Source organism: Scyliorhinus canicula, chromosome 19 (assembly GCF_902713615.1).
Source record: "Scyliorhinus canicula chromosome 19, sScyCan1.1, whole genome shotgun sequence".
Classification (NCBI taxonomy): Eukaryota; Metazoa; Chordata; class Chondrichthyes; order Carcharhiniformes; family Scyliorhinidae; genus Scyliorhinus; species Scyliorhinus canicula.
In genome coordinates, this window is record NC_052164.1 from 93,267,499 (window position 1) to 93,294,745 (window position 27,247).

Below are 27,247 nucleotides of genomic sequence, written 5' to 3' on the forward strand. Positions count from 1 at the left end.
TGGGGCGGGGGATTGGGCCTAGGGAGGGCGGTCTTTTGAATGGTTGGTGCAGCTCAATGAGCTGAATGGCTTCCTCCTACACTGTAGGGATTCAATGACTGCCCATGACACTCTGTCCATGCTTTGTTCAGACTCCCACGGTTCCATTGGGTCTCAGCCACTTCATCTCATCAACTTAACAGGAAGGAAATACATTTTGACCTCATTATACGTAATACCAGGCTGGCAAATAAACATTCATAAATACAACAGCACTTATCAGGTCAATGATAACGGGCACTTAAATTTTGAAAGGAATTTAGTTCAGAATTGTTTCCTGGAACTGTACCCAACCTACGTGTCATTCTAAAAAAGTCACAACCTAGATGGGCGAGGCTAAATGAAGGGATGAAGGTGTATGACTTTAAAAGACCCATCAGACCAGTCAAGGAGATCGCATGTCTTTCTGTAGTCCGTGCAATGGTAGCTGATCTCCAGCAGAGCACCACAGCATCAGTACAGGCAAGCTCAGGGGGTGCCAGGGGCCCCACTCTTCATTGGTAACCACTGACGCCCATCTTTGTTGAGAAAACCAGAAAGCCCGTCCACATGGAGAATGGACAATTTGTCAAGGCCTGAATCCACAGGAACAAAGTCAAAGGGTTGGCGGGTTTCAGAAGGGGGAAGGGAATTACGTTTTTGTTAAATCTCTTAAACTACTTTTAGGGTTAGAGTGATGTTGTTACCCAGATGTCCAGTTGTGGTCCTTCATACTGCTGTCCTTCAAAAACCTCTGGAGCTGCATAAGGTGGGCTGCCACACCAGGTCGCCAAGGGCTCTCCCGCTTTGTAGAAATTACCAAACCCAAAATCTGTTCAAAACAGAAACACAAAACCGGAAGTGAAGCAGCTTTCATGTTACTTCTGATATTGGTATCTCGCGTGGGTCATGCACTGTCACAAACTCTATTTCGGGTCGTCAATTTACCATTGCGGTTGCTATGTCAACATTCAGGTTTGTTTGGTCAAGCGCCACAAACGCTGTTTCAGACATTTGGCAGTGACTGCCACTGTGGAACAGGTTTCCAGAAGTCTTAAATTTATCAACAGGCTAGGGCAATGCCACCGGCAATTTAAATCCATAATGGGCAGGATGGAGTGAGAAATAAAAGTGAGAAATACCGCGGGAAATCGGAATTGAAAACAGAAAATGCTGGATAAAGTCAGCAGGTCTGGCAACGTCTGTGGAGAGGGAAACCGAGATAACAGGTGCAATCGAACGGCCTCGTCACGCCCGAGTCAGGCACAACGAGGCCGGTACACCTCGCGGGAAGCCTCTGGCGAGATTTATGACGCTTGTTACGCCTCACGAGATCGAACAAGATGTCGCGAGGCATCGCGATCTGGGTCCTGCTCTCAATGGGCGGAATCCAGATCTGCTCGTTCAGTGTGAAGTTCAGCTCACTGAAATATGTTCACACCGGAGTTACCCAAGGCGCGAGACCCAACGGCCTCACCTCAGTGACCCCGTTTAGCACTGGTCTGCACAAACGTGGATCGGGTCCCCCAGGGATTGGGCTCTGGGCAGAGTAGTACCCTGGCACTCCCGATGACTCCCAGGCAATACCAACCTGGCAGTGCCACCTGGGAAATGACCCTTCTACAGAACTGCGGAACGTAGATTGGCTACAAGAATGTCATTCTTTGTTTTTTGTTGTTGTAGCTGCTAATATGCGAAACCATCCCCCTTGGAAATTCTAAAGACTAGGAGAACCATCATCAGATAAGCCCAAATAAACCTAGCAATCAACAGATCATTCCCCCCTCTACTGACTGGCATGGCCAGGGTGAGGCTTCTCACCAACCCTTCCTCAAGACTCAAAACTATTCTAAACTGAAGTAAAAAGTCCCCAACTCACCAACAATTCCACAGGTTCGCCACCCTCTGAGTGAAGAAGTTTCTCATCTCAGTCTGAAATGATCTACTCTGTATCCTGAGACTGTGACCGCCATGTTCTAGACCCCCCCCCCCCCCCCCCCACAGCCAAAGGAAGCAAGATTCTGGAGTCCAGTCTGTCCAACCCCGTCAAGAGTTTTACCTCTTTCAACAAGATCCCCTCTCATTCTTCTAAACTCCACAGTGAACACAGGCTCCATCTCTCCTCCTACGACCATCCTGCCGTCCCAGGAGTCAATCTGGTGAACCTTCGCTGCACTCCCTCTCTCTGGCAAGTATACCCTTTCTGAGGTAATGAGACCAAATCTGCGCACGATACTCCAGGTGTGGTCTCACCAAGGCCCTGTACAGCTGCAGTAAGGCATTCATTTTCTTGACATATTTCTGACCTACCCGTGCTTTAGCTTTTAGATCGCAGCTGTACATCATTCTGCCATTTGCACCTCCTCCAGACACATCTCGTTTCTATCTTGTCCCTCTGGTCCTGTACTAGGGAACCATTCTGTCATTTAATGTCTCCAAACCATCACCGTCATTCCCTTTCCACCTTCTCTGCTTTCATTTGCTTAGAAACCGATTACATTTCTAACTTTTCCCAGTTCTGATGAAAGGTCACAGACCTGAAACTCCGTTTCTCCACAGATGCTGCCTGACCCGCTGAGCATTTCCAGCATTTTGTGTCTTTATTCACCCGAGGGAGACGGAGCTGGGGGGGGGGGGGGCACAGCAGTGATGTTTATACCCACTATGCAAATTCCCAAAACATCAGCAGGCAAGACGCCACAACATACACGAGGCTCACCTCGAGCCAGAACGCTGCGAGTCCCAGTCCCACTCCAATCCCACTTGTGCGCATAATCCAGAGTGGCATTCTAATGCAGCGCCGAGAGAGTGCTGTGCTGTCAGGTGAGGTTTTAAATCGCGGGCCCCATCTGCCCGGGTCTGTCTTTGATGGACAGATGGGATTGACAAACATTCATCACAGGAGGTGAGAAAACTGTCCCGTCCCCTCCCACAACGTGCATCAGTGACTTTTGAAACCAATTGCACCAGGGTAGTACACAACTCAAAATAGAAAAAAGAGTTAAAAAATTTTGCTATTGCAGTCTTTGCCATTTGTCTTGTTAAAAATTGCTTTTTCTTATTTTTTGACACGAGAAAAGCTGCAAAGCAATACCCAAGTTTTACACTGGGGCAAGAAATGACCACCCCCCACCCCCATAATCTTACTTTGCCTCTGCCCTTGAATTAACAGTTTAATGGAGCAGTGTAACACTCAAGGGCATGCTATTCTTTGACTGGGATAATGCACAATTACCAAGACCGTTAGACCCACACTGAGCCAACCGTGAGCCCCCCAGGGAGTAATCATCAGGGACCATTCAAAACATGCCCATTTTACAGTAACTTCATTGCGGTGTTAATGTAAGCCTACTTGTGACATAAAGATTATTATTATTTACTGCCCGCCTCTCCACTGCCAAAGTGATTGCTGCAAAATACCATTCAGTTGCTTCCTGCCTTCTGAGTTGCCTGGATTGCTAAGTGTTGGCAAATTGAAGGCCATTTGTTTTGACTAAGTCCGATGGCACAGCCCAAAACAAAAAATAAACTGATTGCACAACTCAGTCTCGTTGACCCCCGTGCCCGCAAACATCCTTCAACGGGCCCACCACTCAATGCGTAACATCTTTTGCAAATGGCACCAGACCTCACGTTCATTCCAACAAATAGAATTTCCTTTAAAAGTCTAAACCAGATTGATTTTCACATGAAAGAACGAAGAGAAATTCCATTCCTTTTCCAGCTAACTACCTCGCTTACATCAGTGAAGACAATTAAAGTCGCACAATGTTCAGTTGCTTGGCTAATCTTTGACTAACGCTGCTTGAAATATTCTGGACCATTTTTCTATCCAGTCCTTAAAAGAAAATAATATCCGTCAGAGAATGCAACGAGGCTTCAAAAGAGTTTCCCCCTGGACTCTTTGCTGTGGAAGCTACCATCACTCCTCCCCCTCTTCCTTATTCCACCCCCCCCCCCCCCCCCCCCCCCCCCCACATCAGCACTGCATTTAAGTGAGGGAATTTATTCACCAACGCTGCTGACAAAAAAAAAGAATAGATAGGAGCCCATGGTTGTGAACTAATTGTCTCAGCTGACCCACTTCATGAGCAGCATACTGATCAGCAGTGTTTGACGTCAATCCTCCTCTGTTGTCTACCAGCTAGGACAACGGAGGCTGTTTCAGAATAAAAGTCACACAAGCTCACCGCAGGCATTAAACACATTCCTGTCACAGTACAGGGTGGGCTTCCTTCGCCCTATCTCCCCCCATCCTACCCCATTCTATCTACCCCTTTTACCATCTTACGCCAGGGCTCACAGGGGGGGGGGGGGGTCACGGCTAAGGATCTCAGTTCTGGCAATTCCCCAGCCCCCACCCCTCGCTCCACAAGCTAAAATGACTTGGGGTTGTTACGGGACTTCTAGATGCGACGGGGAGGAATGATATTTGCCAGAAAGAATCTCTTTCATCTTCCCGTCACTGGTTCATCTATCAAAGCGTATGAGTAAATGATGCCCAGAAATCCTTCTCCCAAGCTTTCAATAAACAAGATTAATACAGAAATGGGCTCACAGATAAATACGGGTCTCTCTCTCTTTGGCACTTAACCCGTTAACTGCCGAGCGAGATTCCAGCAAGAGTTTAAAGGATAGTTGTTAGTTGGTACTATATTTACGATGTTAGAAACGGATTTTAAAATGTTTCTAACACAAAGGAATTTTTGTATAAGCACAAATTTATCTCCGATATGCCCAAATTCAGGGCAGACTGAACAATTGAAGGAGATAGAGAGATTGGTTAATGAAACTAGCCTGCAATCATGTTTAGTAAGATAACGGACTGCACTTATATTATAGGTTGCCAATCATACCCCGGCGATGCATTTTGCTTGCTGTCCATGGGTTAAATCCTAAAGCCCCTCCCTAAGAGCACTGTGAGTGCACCTACACCATCTGGACTGCAGTGGTTTAAGAAGGCGATTCATCTTCTCAAGCTGGCCTAGCACACATGCCAAGAATGAGTTTTAAAGAAATCATGGGATTGCTTCAGTCAGTATATGTGTCTGCTTAAACAACAATTCACCTCTTGCCTCCTCTACCCATCCTTGAATCCGGATGTACATCATTAATGCAAGATGGTGATTTGCAAGTTAAAGACTGAGTGAATTCTCTGGCTGTATTTGATCACTCGGGAATGCTTCAGGAAACTCAAATAGACTCACTATCAGCACCAGCAATTGTGCAGTGAGGAACGGCACTGTTTGATGTGAACCGGCATCGTACAGACTGAGAAAGTCTAAGGTTCGATGCCTGGTCTGTGCTGAATTGACTGACCTCAGCAAGCATAGTGGATAAGACAACAGTGCTAAAACAATTCTCAGTGCTTCTAAGCTAAGGGGGGAGGAGGAGGGGGGGAGGGGGAGGGGGAGGAGGAGGAGGGTGTGTGTGTGTGTGTGTGTGTGTCGTCCCCACCCAGTTACTCCCAAATGACCTTGCTGGGGAGTACATCAGGGCAAGAACAAGCCTGGTCTTACAGTTGTGTGACTGGATCATTCGCTGTGCATGCTTACAGATGGCTACTTGTGAGTGGCAGAGGAGGACGCTGGCTCCTGTATTTACATGCCAATCGGGCTCAGTACCTTCAAAAGTGGAGATGTGGGTGGGGGGGTGGGGGGGGGGGGCACAGAAAGGGGATTTGTTTTGTGAATTCCTCCCCGTCTTGCTTTTGCCTTCTAACCTGCTCGTCCAGAAAAAAGCCCTCCTCCTCTGTGCTTTGCTAAGTGGCCCAATTAAAACAAACAGAACACAGAGTTCACAAACCGCACGCCATCTTCCTGCATTTTAAACCATTCCAGATTACCCCTTCTGCTTTTTAACACTTGGCCCCCACTGTTCGAATCAAAGGAAAATAAGCCAGTGCGGCAGAGCCTTTGGAAGTGGAGAGCGAGCCCCGTTTAACACAGTAACTGGAGGTGCTTTGAAGTTTTGAATGAAAGCACAGTTCGCGCCGCTGACCTTTCTTTGCGTAAAGGTCTCAGACAACAAGTGGTGGAAATGGTCTTTTCAGCATGAAAGTGTGTTGAGTGTGAGCGAGATGTATTTTGACCAGGTGGGGGAAGCTGAAAGGGGCAAGGGCGGAGGCTCCTCCTGGATGGCTAAACACAGAATTATCTGTGTCTTACAGCATAAAAGGCCATTCTTTTTTTAAAAATTTAGAACAACAAAGAACAAAGAAAATTACAGCACAGGAACAGGCCCTTCGTCCCTCCCAGCCTGCCCGATCCAGATCCTTTATCTAAACCTGTTGCCTATTTTCCAAGGTCTACTTCCCTCTGTTCCCCGCCCGTTCATATATCTGACTAGATGCATCTTAAATGATGCTATCGTGCCCGCCCCTACCACCTCCGCTGGCAAAACTTTCCAGGCACCCACCACCCTCTGCGTAAAAGACTTTCCACGCACATCTCCCTTAAACTTTCCCCCTCTCACCTTGAAATCGTGACCCCTTGTAATTGACACCCCCAATCTTGGGAAAAGCTTGTTGCTATCCACCCTGTCCATACCTCTCATAATTTTGTAGACCTCAATCAGGTCCCCCCTCAACCTCAGTCTTTCCAACGAAAACAATCCTAATCTACTCAACCTTTCTTCATAGCTAGCACCCTCCATACCAGGCAACATCCTGGTGAACCTCCTCTGCACCCTCTCTAAAGCATCCACATCCTTCTGGTAATGTGGCGACCAGAACTGCACGCAGTATTCCAAATGTGGCCTAACCAAAGTCCTATACAACTGTAACATGACCTGCTGACTCTTGTACTCAATACCCCGTCCGATGAAGGTAAGCATGCTGTATGCCTTCTTGACCACTCTATCAACCTGCGTTGCCACCTTCAGGGTACAATGGACCTGAACTCCCAGATCTCTCTGTACATCAATTTTCCCCAGGACTCTTCCATTGACCATATAGTCCGCTCTTGAATTTGATCTTCCAAAATGCATCACCTCGCATTTGCCTGGATTGAACTCCATCTGCCATTTCTCTGCCCAACTCTCCAATCTATCTATATCTTGCTGTATTCTCTGACAGTCCTCCTCGCTATCTGCAACTCCACCAATCTTAGTATCATCTGCAAACTTGCTAATCAGACCACCTATACCTTCCTCCAGGTCATTTATGTATATCACAAACAACAGTGGTCCGAGCACGGATCCCTGTGGAACACCACTAGTCACCCTTCTCCATTTTGAGACATTCCCTTCCACCACTACTCTCTGTCTCCTGTTGCCCAGCCAGTTCTTTATCCATCTAGCTAGTACACCCTGAACCCCATACGACTTCACTTTTGCCATCAACCTGCCATGGGAAACTTTATCAAACGCCTTACTACAGTCCATGTGTATGACATCTACAGCCCTTCCCTCATCAATTAACTTTGTCACTTCCTCAAAGAATTCTATTAGGTGTGTAAGACATGACCTTCCCTGCACAAAACCATGCTGCCTATCACTGATAAGTCTATTTTCTTCCAGATGTGAATAGATCCTATCCCTCAGTATCTTCTCCAACAGTTTGCCTACCACTGGCATCAAGCTCACAGGTCTATAATTCCCTGGATTATCCCTGCTACCCTTCTTAAACAAAGGGACAACATTAGCAATTCTCCAGTCCTCCGGGATCTCACCCATGCTCAAGGATGCTGCAAAGATATCTGTTAAGGCGCAGCTATTTTGACCCTCGCTTCCCTCAGTAACCTGGGATAGATCCCATCCGGTCCTGGGGCCTTGTCCACCTTAATGTCTTTTAGAATACCCAAAACTTCCCCCTTCCGTATGACAACTTGACCTAGAGTATTTAAACTCTAATCCCTAGCCTCAACATCCGTCCTGTCCCTCTCCTTGGTGAATACCGATGCAAAGTACTCATTAAGAATCTCACCCATTTCCTCTGACTCCACGCATAAATTCCCTCTTTTGTCTTTGAGTGGGCCAATCCTTTCTCTAGTTACCCTCTTGCTCCTTATATACGAATAAAAGGCTTTGGGATTTTCCTTAACCCTGTTAGCCAAAGATATTTCATGACCCCTTTTAGCCCTCTTTATTGCCTGTTTGAAATTCGTCCTACTTTTCCGATATTCCTCCAAAGTTTCATCAGTTTCGAGTTGCCTCGATCTTATGTATGCTTCTTTTTTCATCTTAGCTAGTCTCACAATTCCACCCGTCATCCATGGTTCCCTAATCTTGCCATTTCTATCCCTCATTTTCACAGGGACATGTCTGTCCTGCACTCTAATCAACCTTTCCTTAAAAGACTCCCACATTTCAAATGTGGATTTACCCTTAAACAGCTGCTCCTAATCCACATTCCCTAGCTCCTGCCGAATTTTGTTCTACTCTGCCTTTCCCCAATTTAGCACTCTTCCTTTAGGACCACTGTCGTCCTTGTCCATGAGTATTCTAAAACTTACGGAATTGTGATCGCTATTTCCAAAGTAATCACCGACTGAAACTTCAACCACCTGGCCGGGATCATTCCCCAATACCAGGTCCAGTATGGCCCCTTCCCGAGTTGGACTATTTACATACTGCTCTAAAAAACTCTCCTGGATGCTCCTTACAAACTCTGCTCCATCTACGCCTCCAACACTACACGAATCCCATTCAATGTTGGGGAAGTTAAAATCTCCCAGCACAACCACCCTATTGCTCCTACATTTTTCTATAATCTGTCTGCATATCTGTACCTCTACTTCATGCTCGCTTTTGGGAGGCCTGTAGTAAAGTCCCAACAATGTTACTGCACCCTTCCTATTTCGTAGCTCCACCCATATCGCCTCAGTGCTCGAATCCTCCATAGTGTCCTCCTTAATCACAGCTGTGATATCATCTCTGATTAGTAATGCAACTCCTCCACCCCTTCTACCTCCCTATCTATCCCTCCTGAAGCATCTATACCCTGGGATATTCAGTTGCCAGTCCTGCCCTTCCCTCAACCAAGTATCAGTAATACTAATAACATCATATTCCCAGGTACTAATCCAAGCCCTAAATTCATCTGTTTTACCTGCTACACTTCTCGCATTAAAACAAATGCACCTCAGACCACCTGTCCCTTTGCATTCATCATCTCTTCCCTGTCTACTCTTCCCCTTAGTCACATTGAGTTTATTATCTAGTACCTTACTGGCTTTAGTTGCTGCCTCTTTACTGACCTCTAACTTCCTAATCTGGATCCCAAATTAGTTTAAAACCTCCCCAACAGTGTTAGCAAAAGCACCCTGGACTGGACATTGGTTCCAGTCCTGCCCAGGTGTAGACTATCCGGTTTGTAATGGTCCCACTGCCCCCAGAACCCAATTTTTTTTTTACAATTAAGGGGCAATTTAGCATGGCCAATCCACCTACCCTGCACATCTTTGGGTTGTGGGGGTGAAACCCACGCAGACACGGGAAGAATGTACAAACTCCACACGGACAGTGACCCAGGGCCGGGATTCGAACCCGGGTCCTCAACGCCGTGGTCCCAGTGCTTTCCATTTCGCCACCCCATAGAAGACCATTCTGCCCATTGTGACTGTGCCACTTCACTAAAAAACTATCCAATTAGTCCCTTTCACACAGCCCTGAAAATGTGTCCTTTGAAGTACGTATCCAATTGCCTGGAAAAAGTTCTGATGAAATCTGTTTCCACTTACCTTTTTAGGAAATGCATTCTGGATTGCACCAACTCACTATGTTTGAAAAAAAAAAATCCCCATATTGTCCCAAATATTTACCATTACGATCTTCATTATCTTAAATCAGTGAGCTCTGGTCCTGACCCTCCCCTAACACGGAAAACGTTTTGTTCCCACCTACACTTATCAAAAAAATACCCTCAATTTTGAACGCCTCTCCTAACTCTCATCTGAACCTTCTCTGCTCTCAAGAGAGAGAACGTTTTTAAAAAAATAATCTTTATTGTCACAAGTAGGTTGACACTGCAACGAGGCTACTTTGAAAAGCCCCTATTGCCACATTCCGGCGCCTGTTCAGGTACACAAGAGGGAGAATTCAGAATGTCCAAATTACCGAACAGCACATCGGGACTATCTCTGGAATTAAAAAATAAACCAATTTCTTTTAAATTTTGGGAAGCTTAACAGGCACGTATCTGGTTATTTTGTTGGTAAATGCACCGCCATTGCATAGGCCAGTAAAGGTTAACTGCAGGGGTGGGTGAGGGGAGACTGCAGAATTCTGCGAACCGACCAGGGCACGCAGCGAGCAGCTCAGAAAGGTGCTTTTGTCCGACTACGCCCAATACTCACTTAATGATGACCAGCAAATAATTATTTAAACCTAGTTAGCATGAAGCAATTGCACAACCATCTCTGAAGTCCTAGCAACACGGTAGCATAGTGGTTAGCACAATTGCTTCACAGCTCCAGGGTCCCAGGTTCGATTCCCGGCTTGGGTCACTGTCTGTGCAAAGTCTGCACATTTTCCCAGTGTCTGCGTGGGTTTCCTCCGGGTGCTCCGGTTTCATCCCACAGTCCAAAGATGTGCAGGTTAGGTGGATTGGTCATGCTAAATTGCCCTTAGTGTCCAAATTTCCCTTAGTGTTGGGTGGGGTTGCTGGGTTATGGGGATAGGGTGGAAGTGTATGCTTGGGTAGGGTGCTCTTTCCAAGGGCCGGTGCAGACTCGATGGGCCGAATGGCCTCCTTCTGCACTGTAAATTCTATGAACACAACTGTTTAAACAGGGCGGAAAGAGGCCTCACGGTGCAGCCCAATCACGGTGTACGGACAAGTATCGCGATGCAGATTCAAGCCTGTGGTAGGCCTCAAGCCTCATCTGTGCCTAGAACAGATCAATAGGCTGCAAATAAATGGGAAGGGAGGAGAAGGGTAGTTGAAATATTCCAAATAGCATAAAACAGTGCAGTACCCCATGTATATATCAAACAGAAGGTGTGTGTGCGTGTAGGGGAGGGGAACGATGGGACATGATGGGTTATCTTAGTCAACAACACTCTGTTTGGCTCCAAGCCAGTAGACAGAATGTTCTCAGCCTCCTGTTAGGTTTTACAGGTAAGTGTTAATATCAACCAAGCTCCGCAGATCTCACACTCTCAATACGCACCCGCTATTTTAATATTCATATTGCTGTCTAACAGAAGGTTCTCAGCTTTCAGGTCCCGATGGACGATTTTGCGGTTGTGGCAATATTCCACTGCCGACAGGATCTGCCAGAACTTCCTCCTGGCCTCCAGCTCACTCAGCCGGCCGTGGTTGGCCAGGTAATCTGAAATGGGAAGGAAGAAAATTGTTACTGGCTTTCTACAAACGCAGCAGGGAAGATTCTTACGTTTAACAGTGCGGCACAGATCAGTGCCAGCGCTGGGTAACTCAGGACACCACAATAAAAAGGAGCAGTGAGTGGGCCAAGGGAAAATCGATCTTGGACCCGTATCACGCAAGCTGCTGCACAAGTCCCATCTTCGCACAGGTGGTCACAACCCGTAAAAACTATTTATTTTATCAATTGAGACATCTGGGCAAAGGGCCAAGGCCCATCGGCCTGGAAAAGCTGGAACAACTAGGAGGGAGAACATGAGCTAAATCAGGAATAGGTGACTGCTAGCTGCAGCTGTGAAAGCCTGCGGTTTGAGGGAGGGAAAAGTTTCAACACACTGCGGGAAAAATGTTATTGGGGGGGGGGGGGGTGGAGAGAGAGAGGGGGGACCGAGAGAGAGAGAGAGAGGGGGGGACCGAGAGAGAGAGGGAGGACCGAGAGAGGGAGGGGGGACCAAGAGAGGGAGACCGAGAGAGAGGGAGGGGGGACCGAGAGAGAGAGACGGGGGCACCGAGAGAGAGAGAGGGGGGACCGAGAGAGAGAGGGTGGACCGAGAGAGAGGGGGGGGGGGGGGGGGGACCGAGAGAGAGAGAGAGGGGGGGGGGGGGGGACCGAGAGAGGGGGGGGGGGGGAGGAGAGGGGGGGGGGGGGACGGGACCGAGAGAGGGAGGGGGGACCAAGAGAGAGAGAGAGAGGGGAGGACCGAGAGAGAGGGGGGGGGGGGGGGGGGGGGACGGGGACCGCAGAGAGGGAGGGGGGACCAAGAGAGAGAGAGAGAGGGAGGACCGAGAGAGAGGGGGGGGGGGACCGAGAGAGAGAGACGGGGGGGACCGAGAGAGAGAGACGGGGGGGACCGAGAGAGAGAGGGGGGGGGGACACCGAGAGAGAGGGGGGGGGGACCGAGAGAGGGAGGGGGGACCGAGAGAGAGAGAGGGGGGACCGAGAGGAAAGAGAGAGAGGGAGGACCGAGAGAGAGAGAGGGGGGAGGGACCGAGGAGAGAGAGACGGGGGGGGGGGGGGGGGGGGGGGGGGGGGGGGGGACCCGAGAGAGAGAGACGGGGCGGGACCGAGGAAGAGGAGAGAGGGAGGACCGAGGAGAGAGAGATGGGGGGGGGGACCGAGAGACGGAGACGGGGGGACCGAGAGACGGAGACGGGGGGACCGAGAGAGAGAGAGAGGGGGACGAGAGAGAGAGGGGGGGAGGGACCGAGAGAGAGAGGGGGGGAGGGACCGAGAGAGAGGGGGGGGGGAGGGGACCGAGAGAGAGAGGGGGGGGGGGGGACGGGGAGAGAGAGGGGGGGGGACCGAGAGAGAGAGGGGGGGGGGGGGACCGAGAGAGAGAGAGGGGGGCACCGAGAGAGAGAGAGGGGGGCACCGAGAGAGAGAGAGAGGGGGGGGGGGGGGACCGAGAGAGAGAGGGGGGGGACCGAGAGAGAGAGGGGGGGGGGACCGAGAGAGAGAGGGGGGGGGGGGGACCGAGAGAGAGAGGGGGGGCGGGGGGGCGAGAGAGAGAGAGGGGGGGGACCGAGAGAGAGAGAGGGGACCAAGCGAGAGAGATGGGGGGACCGAGAGAGAGAGAGAGGGGGGACCGAGAGAGAGAGAGAGGGGGGACCGAGAGAGGGAGAGAGGGGGGACCGAGAGAGGGAGAGAGGGGGGACCGAGAGAGAGGGGGTGGACCGAGAGAGAGAGAGAGGGGGGACCGAGAGAGGGAGAGAGGGGGGACCGAGAGAGAGGGGGTGGACCGAGAGAGGGAGGGGCGACACAGAGAGGGGGGGGGGAACACTGAGAGAGGGGGACACAGAAAGAGAGAGGAAGACAGAGAGAGAGAGGGGAGAGAGAGAGAGAGAGAGACAGAGAGAGAAAGGGACAGAGAGAGAGATGGAGCACACAGAGAGAGAGAGAGAGGGACAGAGAGAGATGGGGCACACAGAGAGAGAGGGACAGAGAGAGAGAGAGGCAGAGGGGGAGCACAGAGAGGGGGAGAGATAGAGAGGTGATGACAAATAGAGGCGGAGAGATGAGTGGGTGGAGGATAAAGAGAGAGTGGATAGAGAAGGGATGAGGACAGAGAGAGAGTGTGTGAAAAAGAGGGGACAGTTGGAGAGGGAGAGAGGAGAGAGAGAGAGTGCGAAAATGGGGAGTACAGAGCTGGGGGGAATGGACAGAGCGAGTGGGTGGAGGACAAAGCAAGGGGAACAGAAGAGCGAAGGACAGGATGGGAGAGCGTCAGACAAAGGGGGGAAAGTGAGAGAAAGAGAGAAGAGAGACAGAGAAAGGAGGGGGAAACTAGAAAGGCAGGAGAGAGAGAGAGAGGAAGGAGGGAGAGAAAGCGAGACAGAGAAAGGAGAGGGAGAGAGTGAAAAGAGGGAAAGCGAGAAAGACAAAGGAGGTAGAGGGAGGTTTGCTGCACTGGTGACAAATTTCTTCTGGAAAACCTTTTGCAGGTTTAAATGATTTGGACACTTGAATACCTAGATAGGCTGTGTTATGTTTTCTGTCGACTCGTGTGATAATTAATACTTGCAAAAAAAGAAAAATCTCACACAGAAAGATGAATTACTAAACATTTATCGGTTGCACACCACATTCTAACATTACATTACAGATTCCAGGGCAACAACTCAATCCCAAAAATAGATTTAAACAGTACAGCAAAAGCAATATTGGTTTCCGCCTTAGTTACAGTATATTTCACGACAAGCTTAGTGATTTGCACTTTGCACCAAGGCTAAAGTACTCGGGCTGAAGGATTAACCCTGTGGACACGAGCTGAGCGAGGGAGAATTCTTCACGCGTGTTGGGGCAGGTTACGTTGACACGCTAGCTGCAGCGACGGTAGAAGGATAATACTCCAGCTGTAGTGCAAGTTCATACATGTGTTAACACTGCACAGAGCTGCTTGTTGCTACTTTAAAATCAGGCACTCGGATCTTCCTGTATGTGTTAAAACTCAAGAAGAAACCTATGCTGGTGTGTGTGGGAAGGAGTCAGTTTATTTTTTAAAATAAATTTAGATTACCCAATTAATTTTTTCCAATTAAGGGGCAATTTAGCGTGGCCAATCCACCTGGCCTGCACATCTTTGGGTTGTGGGGACGAAACCCACGCAGACACGGGGAGAATGTGAAAACTCCACACGGACGGTGACCCAGAGCCGGGATCGAACCTGTGACCTCGGTGCAGTGAGGCAGCAGTGCTAACCACTGCGCCACCGTGCTGCCCTCCATGTCGGTTTGTTAAATCATAACTGCAGTTCATGTGGGCGGCACGGTGGTGCAGTGGTTAGCACTGCTGCCTCACAGTGTCGGGGACCCAGGTTCAATCCCGGCCCCGGAATTTGCCATAGAATTCACCGTGCGGGAGGAAGCCATTCGGCCCATCGAGTCTGCACAGGCCCTTGGAAAGAGCACCCAACTTAAGCCCACGCAGCCACCCTATCCCAGGAACCCCACCTAACCTTTTGGACACTAAGGGGCGACTTATCTCGGCCAATCCATCTAACCTGCACATCTTTGGACTGTGGCAGGAGACCCACGCAGACACGGGGAGAACGTGCAGACTCCACACAGACAGTCATTTGAGGCCAGTATTGAACCCGGGTCCCTGGGACTGTGAGGCTGCAGTGCTAACCACTGGGTCACCGTGCCGCCCCCGTGTCTGCGGAGTTTGCACATTCTCCCCGTGTCTGTGTGGGTTTCGCCCCCACAACCCAAAGATGTGCAGGGTAGGTGGATTGGCCACGCTAAATTGCCCCTTAATTGGGGAAAACAAATGAACCGGGTAATTTTAAATAAAATAAAATAACTGCAGCTCACGGCACATCCCAGTTTATAATCACTGCATGAGCCAAAATACCCTACAAACCTTGAAGCAAATATAAAGGTACATTATTGACTTCAATTATTCTGATTGGGGTTGCGAGGTGGGGAGGGGTATGGTGGTGAATGCAAACACCCCAAATGTTTGGTTATGTGAGAAAAAGTCAAAATTGACGCGAGACGAGGAGGATGGGGGCCAGAGAAAGAATATCTCACATGTCCTTGTCCCACGATCACTCAGTGCCTGAGGCTTGCTCAGGACAGGCAACTACAACCTTCTTGCCTCCTGTTTCAGAGTGTGCGGTGTGGTCCAAAGTCAGCGAAAAGACAGGATGGCAACGAATTGGAAGTCAGGGTGGGGCTCCGGACAGAATTAACAAAAAATGAAGTGACAAACAATTGCTCCCCCTGAAAACCTTGAAGTAAATCATCCCCTATTCCACGGTACAGGGGTAGGAGGTAGAGAGTGACTGTTAGAGGATGCCACAGAAACGCAGGAGACGTCCATTCGGCCCATTGTGCTGATGGCGATCCTTGACGAGTTATCCAATTAGCCCCACTTCCTTGTTAACTCTCCGTAGTCGTGCAAATTTTCCCTTTTCAAACATATATCCAATATGCCTTTTTTATAAATAAATTTAGAGTACCCAATTCATTATTTCCAATTGAGGGGGAATTTAGTGTGGCCAATCCGCCTACCCTACGCATCTTTGGTTTCTGGGGGTGAGACCCACGCAGACACGGGGAGAATGTGCAAACTCCACACAGACAATAACCCAGAGCCGGGATCGAACCTGGGATCTCGGCGCCGTGAAGCGGCAGTGCTAACCACTAGGCCACCGCGCTGCCCCCAATATGCCTTTTGACGGTTATTACCGAACCTGCTTCCACTGCCTTTTCAGGAAGTGCATTCCAGATCATAGCAATGCATCGTTCGAAAAACGTCCCCATCTCCCGTTGAGTTCTGATGGTGGTCACCTTGTGTCCTCTGGTTACTGACTCTCCCACCAGTCGAAATAGTTTCTCCTTATTTACTCTATCAAAAACCCTCCACACATTTTGAACACCTCGGTTAAAACGCCCCTCACCCTTCCCTGCTCAAAAGGAGAACAATCCCAGAGAATACTACGGCGCAGGGAACTTCTGCTCATTTCGAAAGTCTCTCCGATATTCGGGAGCACCCTGGCCGGTCATGTGGGCCGAAGGTGTTTATTCCGCTGCCACGCAATCTCATCCAAGCTGCGGAGTCGTGCACCACATGAACTCCACACGCAGGGAAACACTTAAGACGAAAATACACTTGTGAAATAAACCTCTTGTCTACAAAGGCAACCAACAATCTGGAAGTGGTTTTAAGCAAACTTTTCGGTAAATTCAGCAACGGCATCCAAGCTTGTTTCGTGTCTGAAAGGCTAAAGCCAAGTCATTTGGGAACTTTCACAACCTGTTCACTTTTCAAACTTTCTAAAGCTGTCTCTCTCGCTCGCTCCTCCTAGCTAAACATTTCATTAGTAAATTGACAGAATTACAAAAGGCTTACAGCAGAGGAACAGGTCAATCAGCCCAAATTGACGATGCCAGTGTTTGTGCTGCCCACACACCTCCTTCTCACCAACCCATCTCACCTATCAGAAATGTTCTTCTTCTTCACCCTCAAACTTCCTTCTACAGGCATCCCGCTAATTCATCTCAACTATTGCAAGCAGAGGGCAGCACGGTGGCACAGTGGGTTAGCCCTGCTGCCTCACGGCGCCGAGGTTCCAGGTTTGATCCCGGCTCTGGGTCACTGCCCGTGTGGAGTTTGCACATTCTCCCCGTGTCTGCGTGGGTTTCGCCCCACAACCCAAAAGATGTGCAGGGTAGGTGGATTGGCCATGCTAAATTGCCCCTTAATTGTAAAAAATGAATTGGGTACACTAAATTTATTTTTTTTAAAATTTTTTAAAGAACTATTCCAAGTGGTCGTGTGTTCCACACTCTAACCATTCCCTGGGCACATTTTCCTAAAATCTTTATTGGATTTATTAGCACACATCATATTTACAGCACCTAGTTACCAACCCCACCCCAGAGCGGGGCTATTGGTGAGATGTCAAGGATCCACTCCCACAGTTGGCGTTGTCAGCTGTGCTGCAATTGAGAGAAGCCAGGTATAATAATCCTTATTGTTGTCACAGGTCGGTTTACATTAACACTGCAATGAAGTTACTGTGGAAAGCCCCTAGTTGCCACATTCCGGCGCCTGTTTTCAGAATTCAGAATGTCCAATTCACCTAACAAGCACGCCTTTCGGGACTTGTGGGAGGAAACCGGAGCAAATCCAGGCAGACTCGGGGAGAACGTGCAGACTCCGCACAGACGGCAACAAGAGCCGGGAATCGAATCTGGGACCCTGGCGCTGTGAAGCAACAGTGCTAAGTACAGGCGAACAGGTGTACGGGGCTGGTTTAGCACAGGGCTAAATCGCTGGCTTTGAAAGCAGACCAAGGCAGGCCAGCAGCACGATTCAATTCCCATACCAGCCGCCCCGAACAGGCGCCGGAATGTGGCGACTAGGGGCTTTTCACAGTAACTTCATTTGAAGCCTACTTGTGACAATAAGCGATTTTCATTTCATTTCATTTTCAGAAGGGGCGAGTGAGAGAGACGCATGGAGAGACACAGAAATAGAAAGAAAGGGAGGGAGAGAGCCACTCATGCACAGAGGCAGGCGAGAGAGAGAGAGAGAGAGAGAGAGAGAGGGAGAACACACATGGGGACAGCTGTCGGCTAACCCCCAAATAATAAGCCGAGAGAGGCAGAAGTGAAAGGCCACAGGCTGTCAGCCACCCAGCTGTGAGACTTGCGTTGCTCTGGGGGAAGGAACGACTGGGAGCACCAGAGTAAAACAAAAAAAAAACCAATTCTGCAACCTCCATGGGGCACCTCTGCTTTAAGGAGTCTCTCAACATGCTGTCTGGTTAATTGCACTTAAGAGTCATTACTCATTCCACATGTAGCCGGATGACGCTAATTCGAGCAGGATATTCCTGAGTACAACAACACAATGTTCCCCAATTCAGCAGTGATGGGAAATAAATGAAACAGAAAGCAGTTGTGAGAAAGATTTTAAAATCACACTACGCTCCCAGAAATTGCACGGCACAAATTTACTGTAAAGGGCCGATCAGTTAAGACGCAGGAATGGACAAAGTCACACAAACATGGAGTCACCACCTTGGCCTAGAAACAACAGTGCAAAAATGTAGCTTGTGAGCTGTTAATGCGCTCATGTGCAAATCCTTTATTTCCTCTACTTTACAACGAATTAACCTGCTTACTCTAAATGGATAAGTGCGCACATTAAATTAGCAAGGACATCACGGCAATTTGGTCGGTTCTTCAAATAGCGCAAGAGGATTTTGTTATACGCACAGAGCAAGCAACTGGAGCCTCAAGTTTAAATGCTGGTGGATGGAGGTTCCTGTGACAATGCAGCACTCCCTCGGCACTGCATGCCTGGTTTGTTTGATTGGTCAGGTTGACTGAGAAAGCAATGCTACCTCAGAGGTCACTGGTGCAAATTACTTGCCGCCTTTGACTAGGTAACAAAAGCCATTGCACTTCAAAAAGTAATTAATCACATTTAAAGTGATTCCCCGAGGATGTGAGAGATGTTCCACATGTGCCCTGATCCTTTACACTCTTTCATCTAGTGCGAGAATTGGGTCGCATAAATCAACAGTATAAAAAATAGCTTTTAATTACTTGAGATGCGTTTTACATTATTGATTAACAGCAATCTGAGCTCTGCGACAGCGTGCACAGGAAAAAAAACAATTAACCTTTTGGAGGATCAAATTGACAACAATCACTGCAGATGCATCAACTTTTTTTTTTGTGTAGTACAAGTATACCCAAGCACAATAGCCTTTCACCTCTCGAACCAGGGGTTCAGCATTGTCGAGGTAGAACACAGAACAGTACAGCACAGAACAGGCCCTTCGGCCCTCAATGTTGTGCCGAGCCATGATCACCCTACTCAAACCCACGTATCCACCCTATAACTGTAACCCAACAACCCCCCCTTAACCTTACTTTTATTAGGACACTACGGGCAATTTAGCATGGCCAAATTGTATGGGTCCTAACCTGATCTGAGCTAGGGCAGTCTTAATCCAGTTCCTCATGGCCATAGGCCATGTGCAAAACTGGCCCCCCGATTCAGAACGAGTTGGTAATCTCAATCAGAAGGGTGTAGGCTGCTGCAGTAAATGGTCCTCGTGAGATTGGGGCTGTTAGATGTAACTAGGGCTTCATCCAAACCATAACTAGGAGTGGCCCTTTGAAATGGAAAGGTATTTAATTTCCCTGGTGCCAATATTGGGGCAGCACGGTAGCATGGTGGTTAGCATAAATGCTTCACAGCTCCAGGGTCCCAGGTTTGATTCCCGGCTGGGTCACTGTCTGTGTGGAGTCTGCACGTCCTCCCCGTGTGTGCGTGGGTTTCCTCTGGGTGCTCCCGTTTCCTCCCACAGTCCAAAGATGTGCGGGTTAGGTGGATTGGCCATGCTAAATTGCCCGTAGTGTCCTAAAAAGTAAGGTTAAGGGGGGGGTTGTTGGGTTACGGGTATAGGGTGGATACGTGGGTTTGAGTAGGGTGATCATTGCTCGGCACATCGAGGGCCGAAGGGCCTGTTCTGTGCTGTACTGTTCTATGTTCTATTACTCAGCTTAATAAGCCTAAAAGGTTAAAAAAAAATACACCAAAGTTTGTGTGCAGGTTGGCTACCCTGCGATTCAAGGATGACATCTACTCAGGTTGGAGAGTTTCTGCTGTGGGTCTTCATAAAACTGAACAGGCCAATTCCCGACTGGCAGTTTTTTGGGCACCTGGGGAAGACTGTCACAGGAGCTAGTGGGGTCCAGAACGGAGGGTTTGCTTCTGTCTCCATCATCGTTTGGCCTCATCAGTAAAGAGATTGCGACCCGACGCAGCTTAGAAGATAGAACATACAGTGCAGGAGGCCATTCAGCCCATTGAGTCTGCACTGACCCACTTAAGCCCTCAATTCCACCCTATCCCCATAACCCAATCTAACCTTTTTGGTCACGAAGGGCAATTTCTCATGGCCAATCCACCTAACCTGCCACCATTTTGAACAACTGGTGGCAAGCTCCTCTCTGGTCATTAAAGGCAATGCTGCCTTGCTTCAAGGAGAGCTTCAAAGTGTCTTTGGAGCGCAATATTTGTCCTCCGCTGGAGCATTGGCCATTTTGAGAGCTGAGGAAACAGGACCTTGTCTGGGAAGACATGCCGTCCGGACAACCCGGACACAGTCTCCGGAATGCCCTTGTTGGCTTTGCAGGAGTTTCCCCCGAATGCTTGTGGGGAACATCAGTCAATGCTGGAAAGAACATTTCCAACAAATCCTCAAACGAGAATCAGTGGCAGCTGACATGCTCCAGGCTATCCCCCAGGTACCCTGTGATAAAATCTCTGAACCCTCATCGATGGGAGAGCTGCAAAAAGCAATGTGGGGTTTGGCCGGGGGGGGGGGGGGGGGGGGGGGGGGGGGGGGGGGGGGGGGGGCATCATCCTAATATCATGCTGCAAATCTGGGGGGAATTGCTGGAAAAATGGCATAAATGGGCCGTCACTGTGTGATATGCAGGAAATGCAGTAAACGCCCACAAACAGTTACATTTTTTTAAATTCGTTCTTGGGATGTGGGCGTTGCTGGCTGGGCCAGCATTTGTTGCCCTTCCCTAATTGCCCCTGAACTGAGTGGCTTGCTCAGCCATTTCAATCCCCATTCAACCGCATCGCTGTGTGGATCTGGGGTCACATGTCGGCCAGACCGGTTAAGGACAGCAGATTTCCTTCCCTGAAGGGCATTAGTGAACAGATGGATTTTTATGACAACTGGCAATGGTTTCATGGTTACCATTAAAACTTTTGGTTTTTTTAAAATTTAGAGTAACCAATTATATTTTTCCAATTAAGGGGCAATTTAGCGTGGCCAATCCACCTATTCTGCACATTTTTGGGTTGTGGAGGTGAAACCCACGCAGACACGGGGAGAACATGCAAACTCCACACGGACAGTGACCCAGGGCCGGGATTCGAACCCGGGTCCTCAGCGCCGTAGGCAGCAATGCTAACCACTGTGCCACCGGCTGCCCTATCATTAAGACTTTTAATTCCAGATTTTTTTTTTTAATAAACATTTTATTGAGGTATTTTTGGTATAGTAACAACAACAAAATAAACAATATACATGAAACAATAAACATAGAGCAAAAGTCATTTACCTTTCGTACAGGTCCCACCCTTATTACCCCCCTACTCTAACCTAAACTACTCCCCCATCCCCACCCCCATCTGCTGATGATTAATTTTCCACGAAGAAGTCGACGAACGGTTGCCACCTCCGGGCGAACACTAACAGTGACCCTCTCAAGGCGAACTTGATTTTCTCCAGAGAAAGCTAGCCATGTCCGATAGCCAGGTCTCCGACTTCAGGGGCTTTAAGTCCCTCCAAGCTAATAGTATCCGTCTCCGGGCTACCAGGGAAGCAAAGGCCAGAACGTCTGCCTCTTTCTCCTCCTGGATCTTCTGACACCCCGAAAATCACCACCTCTGGACTCAGTGCCACCCTTGTTTTTAACACCGTGGACATGACATCCGCAAATCCCAGCCAAAATCCCCTAAGCTTTGGACATGTCCAAAACGTGTTGACTCTACGCAACGCGTCTGCCCATAGACCATCCTCTATCTCACCTCCCAGTTCCTCCTTCCACTTGCACTTCAGTTCCACGGTCTGCGTCTACTCCGACCCCATAAGATCCTTATAAATGTCCGAGACTGCTCCCTTCTCCTACCCACCCTCTGGAAACTACCCTGTCCTGAATGCCCCTTAGCGGTAGGAGCGGGAAGGTTGACACCTGTTTACGAAGGAAGTCCCGCACCTGCAGATACCTGAATTTGTTTCCCCTTGCCAACCCAAACCTTTCCTCCAACGCCTTCATACTCTGAAAGCTCCCCTCTATGAACATATCCCCCATCGTCTCAATCCCCGCTCTCCGCCATAACCAGAACCCCCCTTCCATACGCCCCGGGGAAAACCGGCGATTGTCACAGACTGGGGCCCAGACCGATTTAATTCCAGATTTTTACTGAATTCAAATTGCACCATCGGCCGTGCGTGGGATTCAAACCCAGGACCCCAGAGGTCAGGACCCGGGTTCGATTCCGGCTCTGGGTCACTGTCCATGTGGAGTCTGCACATTCTCCCCGTGTTTGCGTGGGTCTCACCCCACAACCCAAAAGACGTGCAGGGTAGGTGGATTGGCCCCTTAATTGGAAATTAATTTATAAACAAAAAAAGGAACAATTGCGTTTTAAGCAAGTTTTATTTTGTTTTAAATTCCAACCTCCTTATCAAATCATTTCAGAAATCTTGATCCTCTGAGATAGTCTAAAGACCTTCAATATTCATGTTAGTGCTTTGTAATTTTAAGAAAGAAATTTGAACTGAAATAGCTGCTGATTTGCAATTGTGCTTTTTGTCGATTTACTTTGATTTCTATCATTTTAATCGGAGAGATTTTCATTTAAAATTTGATCTGGTTCCTTGTCATGCTAATATATGTGCATTAAAATGTCTTGTTAACTTCTTAGAGATGGAGAGTGCTTGGTAGCCATTACCATTCCACAATTACCAGGCATTGTAAAAATACGAGGTGAAATCTACCCAGCACCCCATGGCGCTGAATGTATTTATTGGTAAATTGGACGAACTTCTCTTGAATGCACGAAAGCAATAAAGAGACAGCTTTAATGGCCTCTGCATCTTTCTCTGTGGAAACCTTTTCAGATTTTGTCGTCAACAGGTGAGAAATAAGAGCTTGTTAGCTGCTATGTGAAGTAGAAAATTTTCAAAGCCGTGCAGATGACGCACACAAGCTGTCAACGCTGTGGTGTGATTGTCTACTTACGGCCAGGGGGCTTGGACTGTGGCAGATGGAACCATTTACACCCTGCTGGTTGCACAACACAACTTTAGAAAAGCTAGTTCTTTCCAGTGTCACCAAGGTGGAAGATTTAAAGTGACAGCAATACGTGCTCGGGTGGACAAATGTCGCACAGAACAAGGCAGGTCAACCCACAGTAATTCTACATTATTTTACACATGCATGGAGGTGAACACATTTTGGACATGGAGATCTGCAGGTTTAGGACATGTTGAAACAGAAGTAGATTAAGTTGTTGTTCGTCGTGTGCTGTGTCACACCATGAACCTTTTATAATCATAGGAATCCCTACAGTGCAGAAGGAGGCCATTTGGCCCATCGAGTCTGCACCGACCCTCCGAGAGAGCACCCCACGAAGGCCCACTCCCCCGCAACTCCCTAACTGTTAGACACTAAAGGGCAAATTAGCACGGCCAAGCCACCTAATCTGCACATCTGTGTACTTAATGATTTGATACCTTTACACAGGAGGAGTTCATCATATTAGGAGACTAAATGGCATACAAAGTGGGAGATATTCATTAAATACAGATGGACAATGAATTAGAGAGGGGAAGGCGTCCAAGAGGGATAGAGTACATCAATCTAACTTACTGCCCCCCCCCCCCAACTTTCTCCCCTCCTTTCTCTGTTGTAACGCTCTCACTTCTGAGCCAGACGGTTGTGGGTCCAAATCCCACTCCAAAAACTGAAGCTCATAATCACCGCTGGCCCTCCAGTCCTGGGAGAGTGCTGCATTCGGCCAAGGACCCATCAATCCTCCCAGTTCAACATAAAAAGGTCCCATGGCACAATGTGAAGACTTACAGGAGATTTCTCCTGGTTGTCCTGATCAATATTGGCCCTGTGGCAGGGCAGCATGGTAGCGCAGTGCTTAGCACTGCTGCCTCATGGCGCCGAGGACCCGTGTTCGATCCCGGCCCCGGGTCACTGTCCATGTGATGTTTGCACCTTCTCCCCGTGTCTGTGTGGGTCTCACCTCCACAACCCAAAGATGTGCAGGTGAGGTGGACTGGCCATGCTAAATTGACCCTTTAATGGAAAAAAGTGAATTGGGTACAAAAATTTGTCCAGTGACCAACATCACCAAAACAAATTGTATGATCATTATCTCATTTCTGTTTGTGGGGTCTTGCTGTGCAATTTGACTCCCGCATTTCCACTCCATTGCAAAGTACTTAATTAGCTGTAAAGTGTGTATTTTAAAAATATATTTTGTATAAGAAACGTTTTTATTTATAACAAGGTAAAAAATCAATAATGTACAACAAAGCTGTAAAGTGTGTACTGAGCATCTTTCATGTCTATATAAATGTAAGTACTTTCTTCCCAAAGGTACCACTTGAGATTCTGTGTTGTTTAACAAGTGAATCAAGTGTCAGGAAACTGAGGGCAGCACGGTGGCGCAGTGGGTTAGCACTGCTGCCTCACATCGCCGAGGTCCCAGGTTCGATCCCGGCTCTGGGTCACTGTCCGTGTCGAGTTTGCACATTCTCTCCGTGTTTGTGCGTGGGTTTCGCCCCCACAACCCAAAAGATGTGCAGGTTAGGTGGATTGGCCACGCTAAATTGCCCCTTATTTGGAAAAAATGAATTGGAAACTGTTTAACCAGGAAGGTTGGTAACAAGGAATGCCGTTCCAAATTTGTGGATGCATTTTCCACAAGGGATCAGGAAAGGGAATGCTGTATTTTCTTCATCCCCATCCCTCTGGTCGGGAGACGATCTCCCGCACTGCCCCAGTTAACATTAGTTTATTCGTCACAGGCACAAGAATCAAATCCGGAATCATGTCAGCCTGAACACTGCACCCATGTCCTGTGTCATTGGGAGGCCTAGAGAGTATTTTAAAAATAATATTGTTAAATAGTTACATGAAGGGTCAGCATGTTGACTAAAAGAAAGATTTACATTTATGCAGCATCTTTAAAACGACCCCACACATCCCAAAGCACCTTTCAACCAATTGAGTACTTTTGAAGTGTTGTCATTGGCATGACATAGGGAAACACACGGCCAATCTGTGGACGGTACAGCCCCACAAACGGCAATGAGATTAAGTACCAGATAATCTGTTTGTGGAATACATATTAGCCCACCCCAGGAGGATTCTCCTGCTCTTCTTTGTACAATTAAAACTTTGTCCCACCTGCAATGCCAGACAGAGCCTCAGTTTAAGACCTCTTTAGAAAATCAGCATCTCTGACAGTGAAGCACTCCCTCAGCGCGGCACTGGAGTGTGAGGCTGGATTATACGCTCAAGAGTCTGGACAATGGGTCAACAAACCTGGCTGAGCATCCTCTGATCTGCTGCTGTTCAATACCAGTGCAATAGGATATCCTACCTGTTAAAAGTTAATTAAATGTTGCTATTCCTAATTCATTACTGGGTGAAGCTGTGATACACTGTGCCACGATTGTGGGGTAGACACGCATAGTCCCACAATGTGAGTGTAATGCCTTGGAAAGGCAATAAAAGACAAAAGGTTCAACAAAAAAAAAGGGGGGAGAATTGTTGACAACAGTTACGACGTGTCACCTAGCCGTCGGTTCAGTGATCAATGGCGGAGGACACCTCGGAGAACCTTTGCCATAAGATATCAAAGTGAGCGGGAAATCCGGAGCAGGTATTAATTCCGGAATCTCCACGGGGCACTCCTGCTTTAAGAAGATTCTCAACACACAGTCCAAATAATTGCACAGAAGAGTCATTATTCATTTCACATGGAGCTAGGTGACACTAATTTGTGCAGAACATTCCCCGAGTACAACACGCCAGTCCTCAATCCAATATAAAGAGCGGAGATAGGAAAATAAATGAAACAGAAAGTAGTTGCCTGGAAGAGTTTAAAATCACAATACGCTGCCAGATAATAAACTGGGATGACCATTTACTGTGAAAGGTCCATTGGGCAGGTGCACAATTGGACAGAGTTGCAAAAGTATAACAGTGAGAGCGACACTGAAACGGGTATTCAAAGAAAAATAACGTTGAAGGAGCTTGAATGAAGGATCTGATCCTGGGGGACACCTGACGGGGCTAAGGGACAGGAAATAATGGAGCAAAGGAAGCAACACACAAAAAAATAAAAGAGGAACTAGGAGGGTCAGTCAGTCAAAGGGATTGGTTGTGAAGAGGCTTTTGCGGGGCGGCACGGTGAAGCAGTGGTTAGCACTGCTGCCTCACGGCACCGAGGACCCGGGTTTGATCCCGGCCGCAGATCACTGTCCGTGTGGAGTTTGCACGTTCTCCCTGTATCTCTGTGGGTCTCACCCCCACAACCCAAAAGGATGTGCAGGCCTGGTGAATTGGCCACGCTAAATTGCCCCATAATTGGGGGGAAAAAAGAATTGGGTACTCTAAATTTATATTTTTTTTTAAAAAGAGGCTTTTGCAAACAGGGAGGCAAAGCCGTTTAGGAAAGTGTTCCAGAGAGCAGTGGCTGAAGACATCAAGCTGCTGCGATGATGGCGAGAAATGCCAACTGGAGACAATGTACTGTTGGGTTAGGGCGCATGGTTTAAAGTTACCCAAATGGGACTGAATGAAAAAGTTCATTAAATACTTCAAGACAGAGATGGATAGATTCAAGGGTATTAAGGGATATGAATTAAAGGTGGGCAAATGGGAGTTAAGGTACAGATCAGGCATGAACTAATGGAATAACAGAACAGGTTCAAGGGGCTGGATGGCCTACTCTTGTTCCTCCATTGCCTCCATATTTCCCGAGTACGCAGAGAAGCAAGAGGATCGGGAAGGTTGCCACTCTAATTCTCATGAATCCTGCCGGATGCACAGTGGGAAAGTTACTGCAGCCGTGCCACTATATCTGTACCAGCCCACCTCAAGGAGGCAGCATTTGAACTACCAGCGGCCCTGGACGGGCATCGGTCTGACGTGGAACGAGGGTCACTCTCTGCAGGGTCTCCTCAGGGTGTACAGGCGCTGTGTGGGGGTCATCCCTCTTGCTAAAGCGGCAGCAAATTCACATTGCAGCTGGCACATTCGTCCCACTTGGCATAATTTCACACCACACCATCATATTAAAGAGCTGGTTTTAGCACCACGGTG

The 27,247-nt window shown here is 48.4% G+C and overlaps 1 protein-coding gene across 3 annotated transcripts in view; it reads right to left on the minus strand.

Moving 5' to 3' along the window:
- sik2a (salt-inducible kinase 2a) overlaps positions 1–27,247 on the minus strand; it is a 164,114-nt gene that overhangs the window by 41,051 nt on the left and 95,816 nt on the right. For all 3 annotated transcript variants that reach the window (XM_038779352.1, XM_038779350.1, XM_038779353.1), the window contains exons 4-5: positions 11,130–11,291; positions 726–850 (exon numbers count right to left, since the gene is read on the minus strand). In XM_038779352.1, coding sequence (XP_038635280.1) covers positions 726–850; positions 11,130–11,291 — 287 coding nt within the window. The remainder of the gene's footprint in view (positions 1–725; positions 851–11,129; positions 11,292–27,247) is intronic.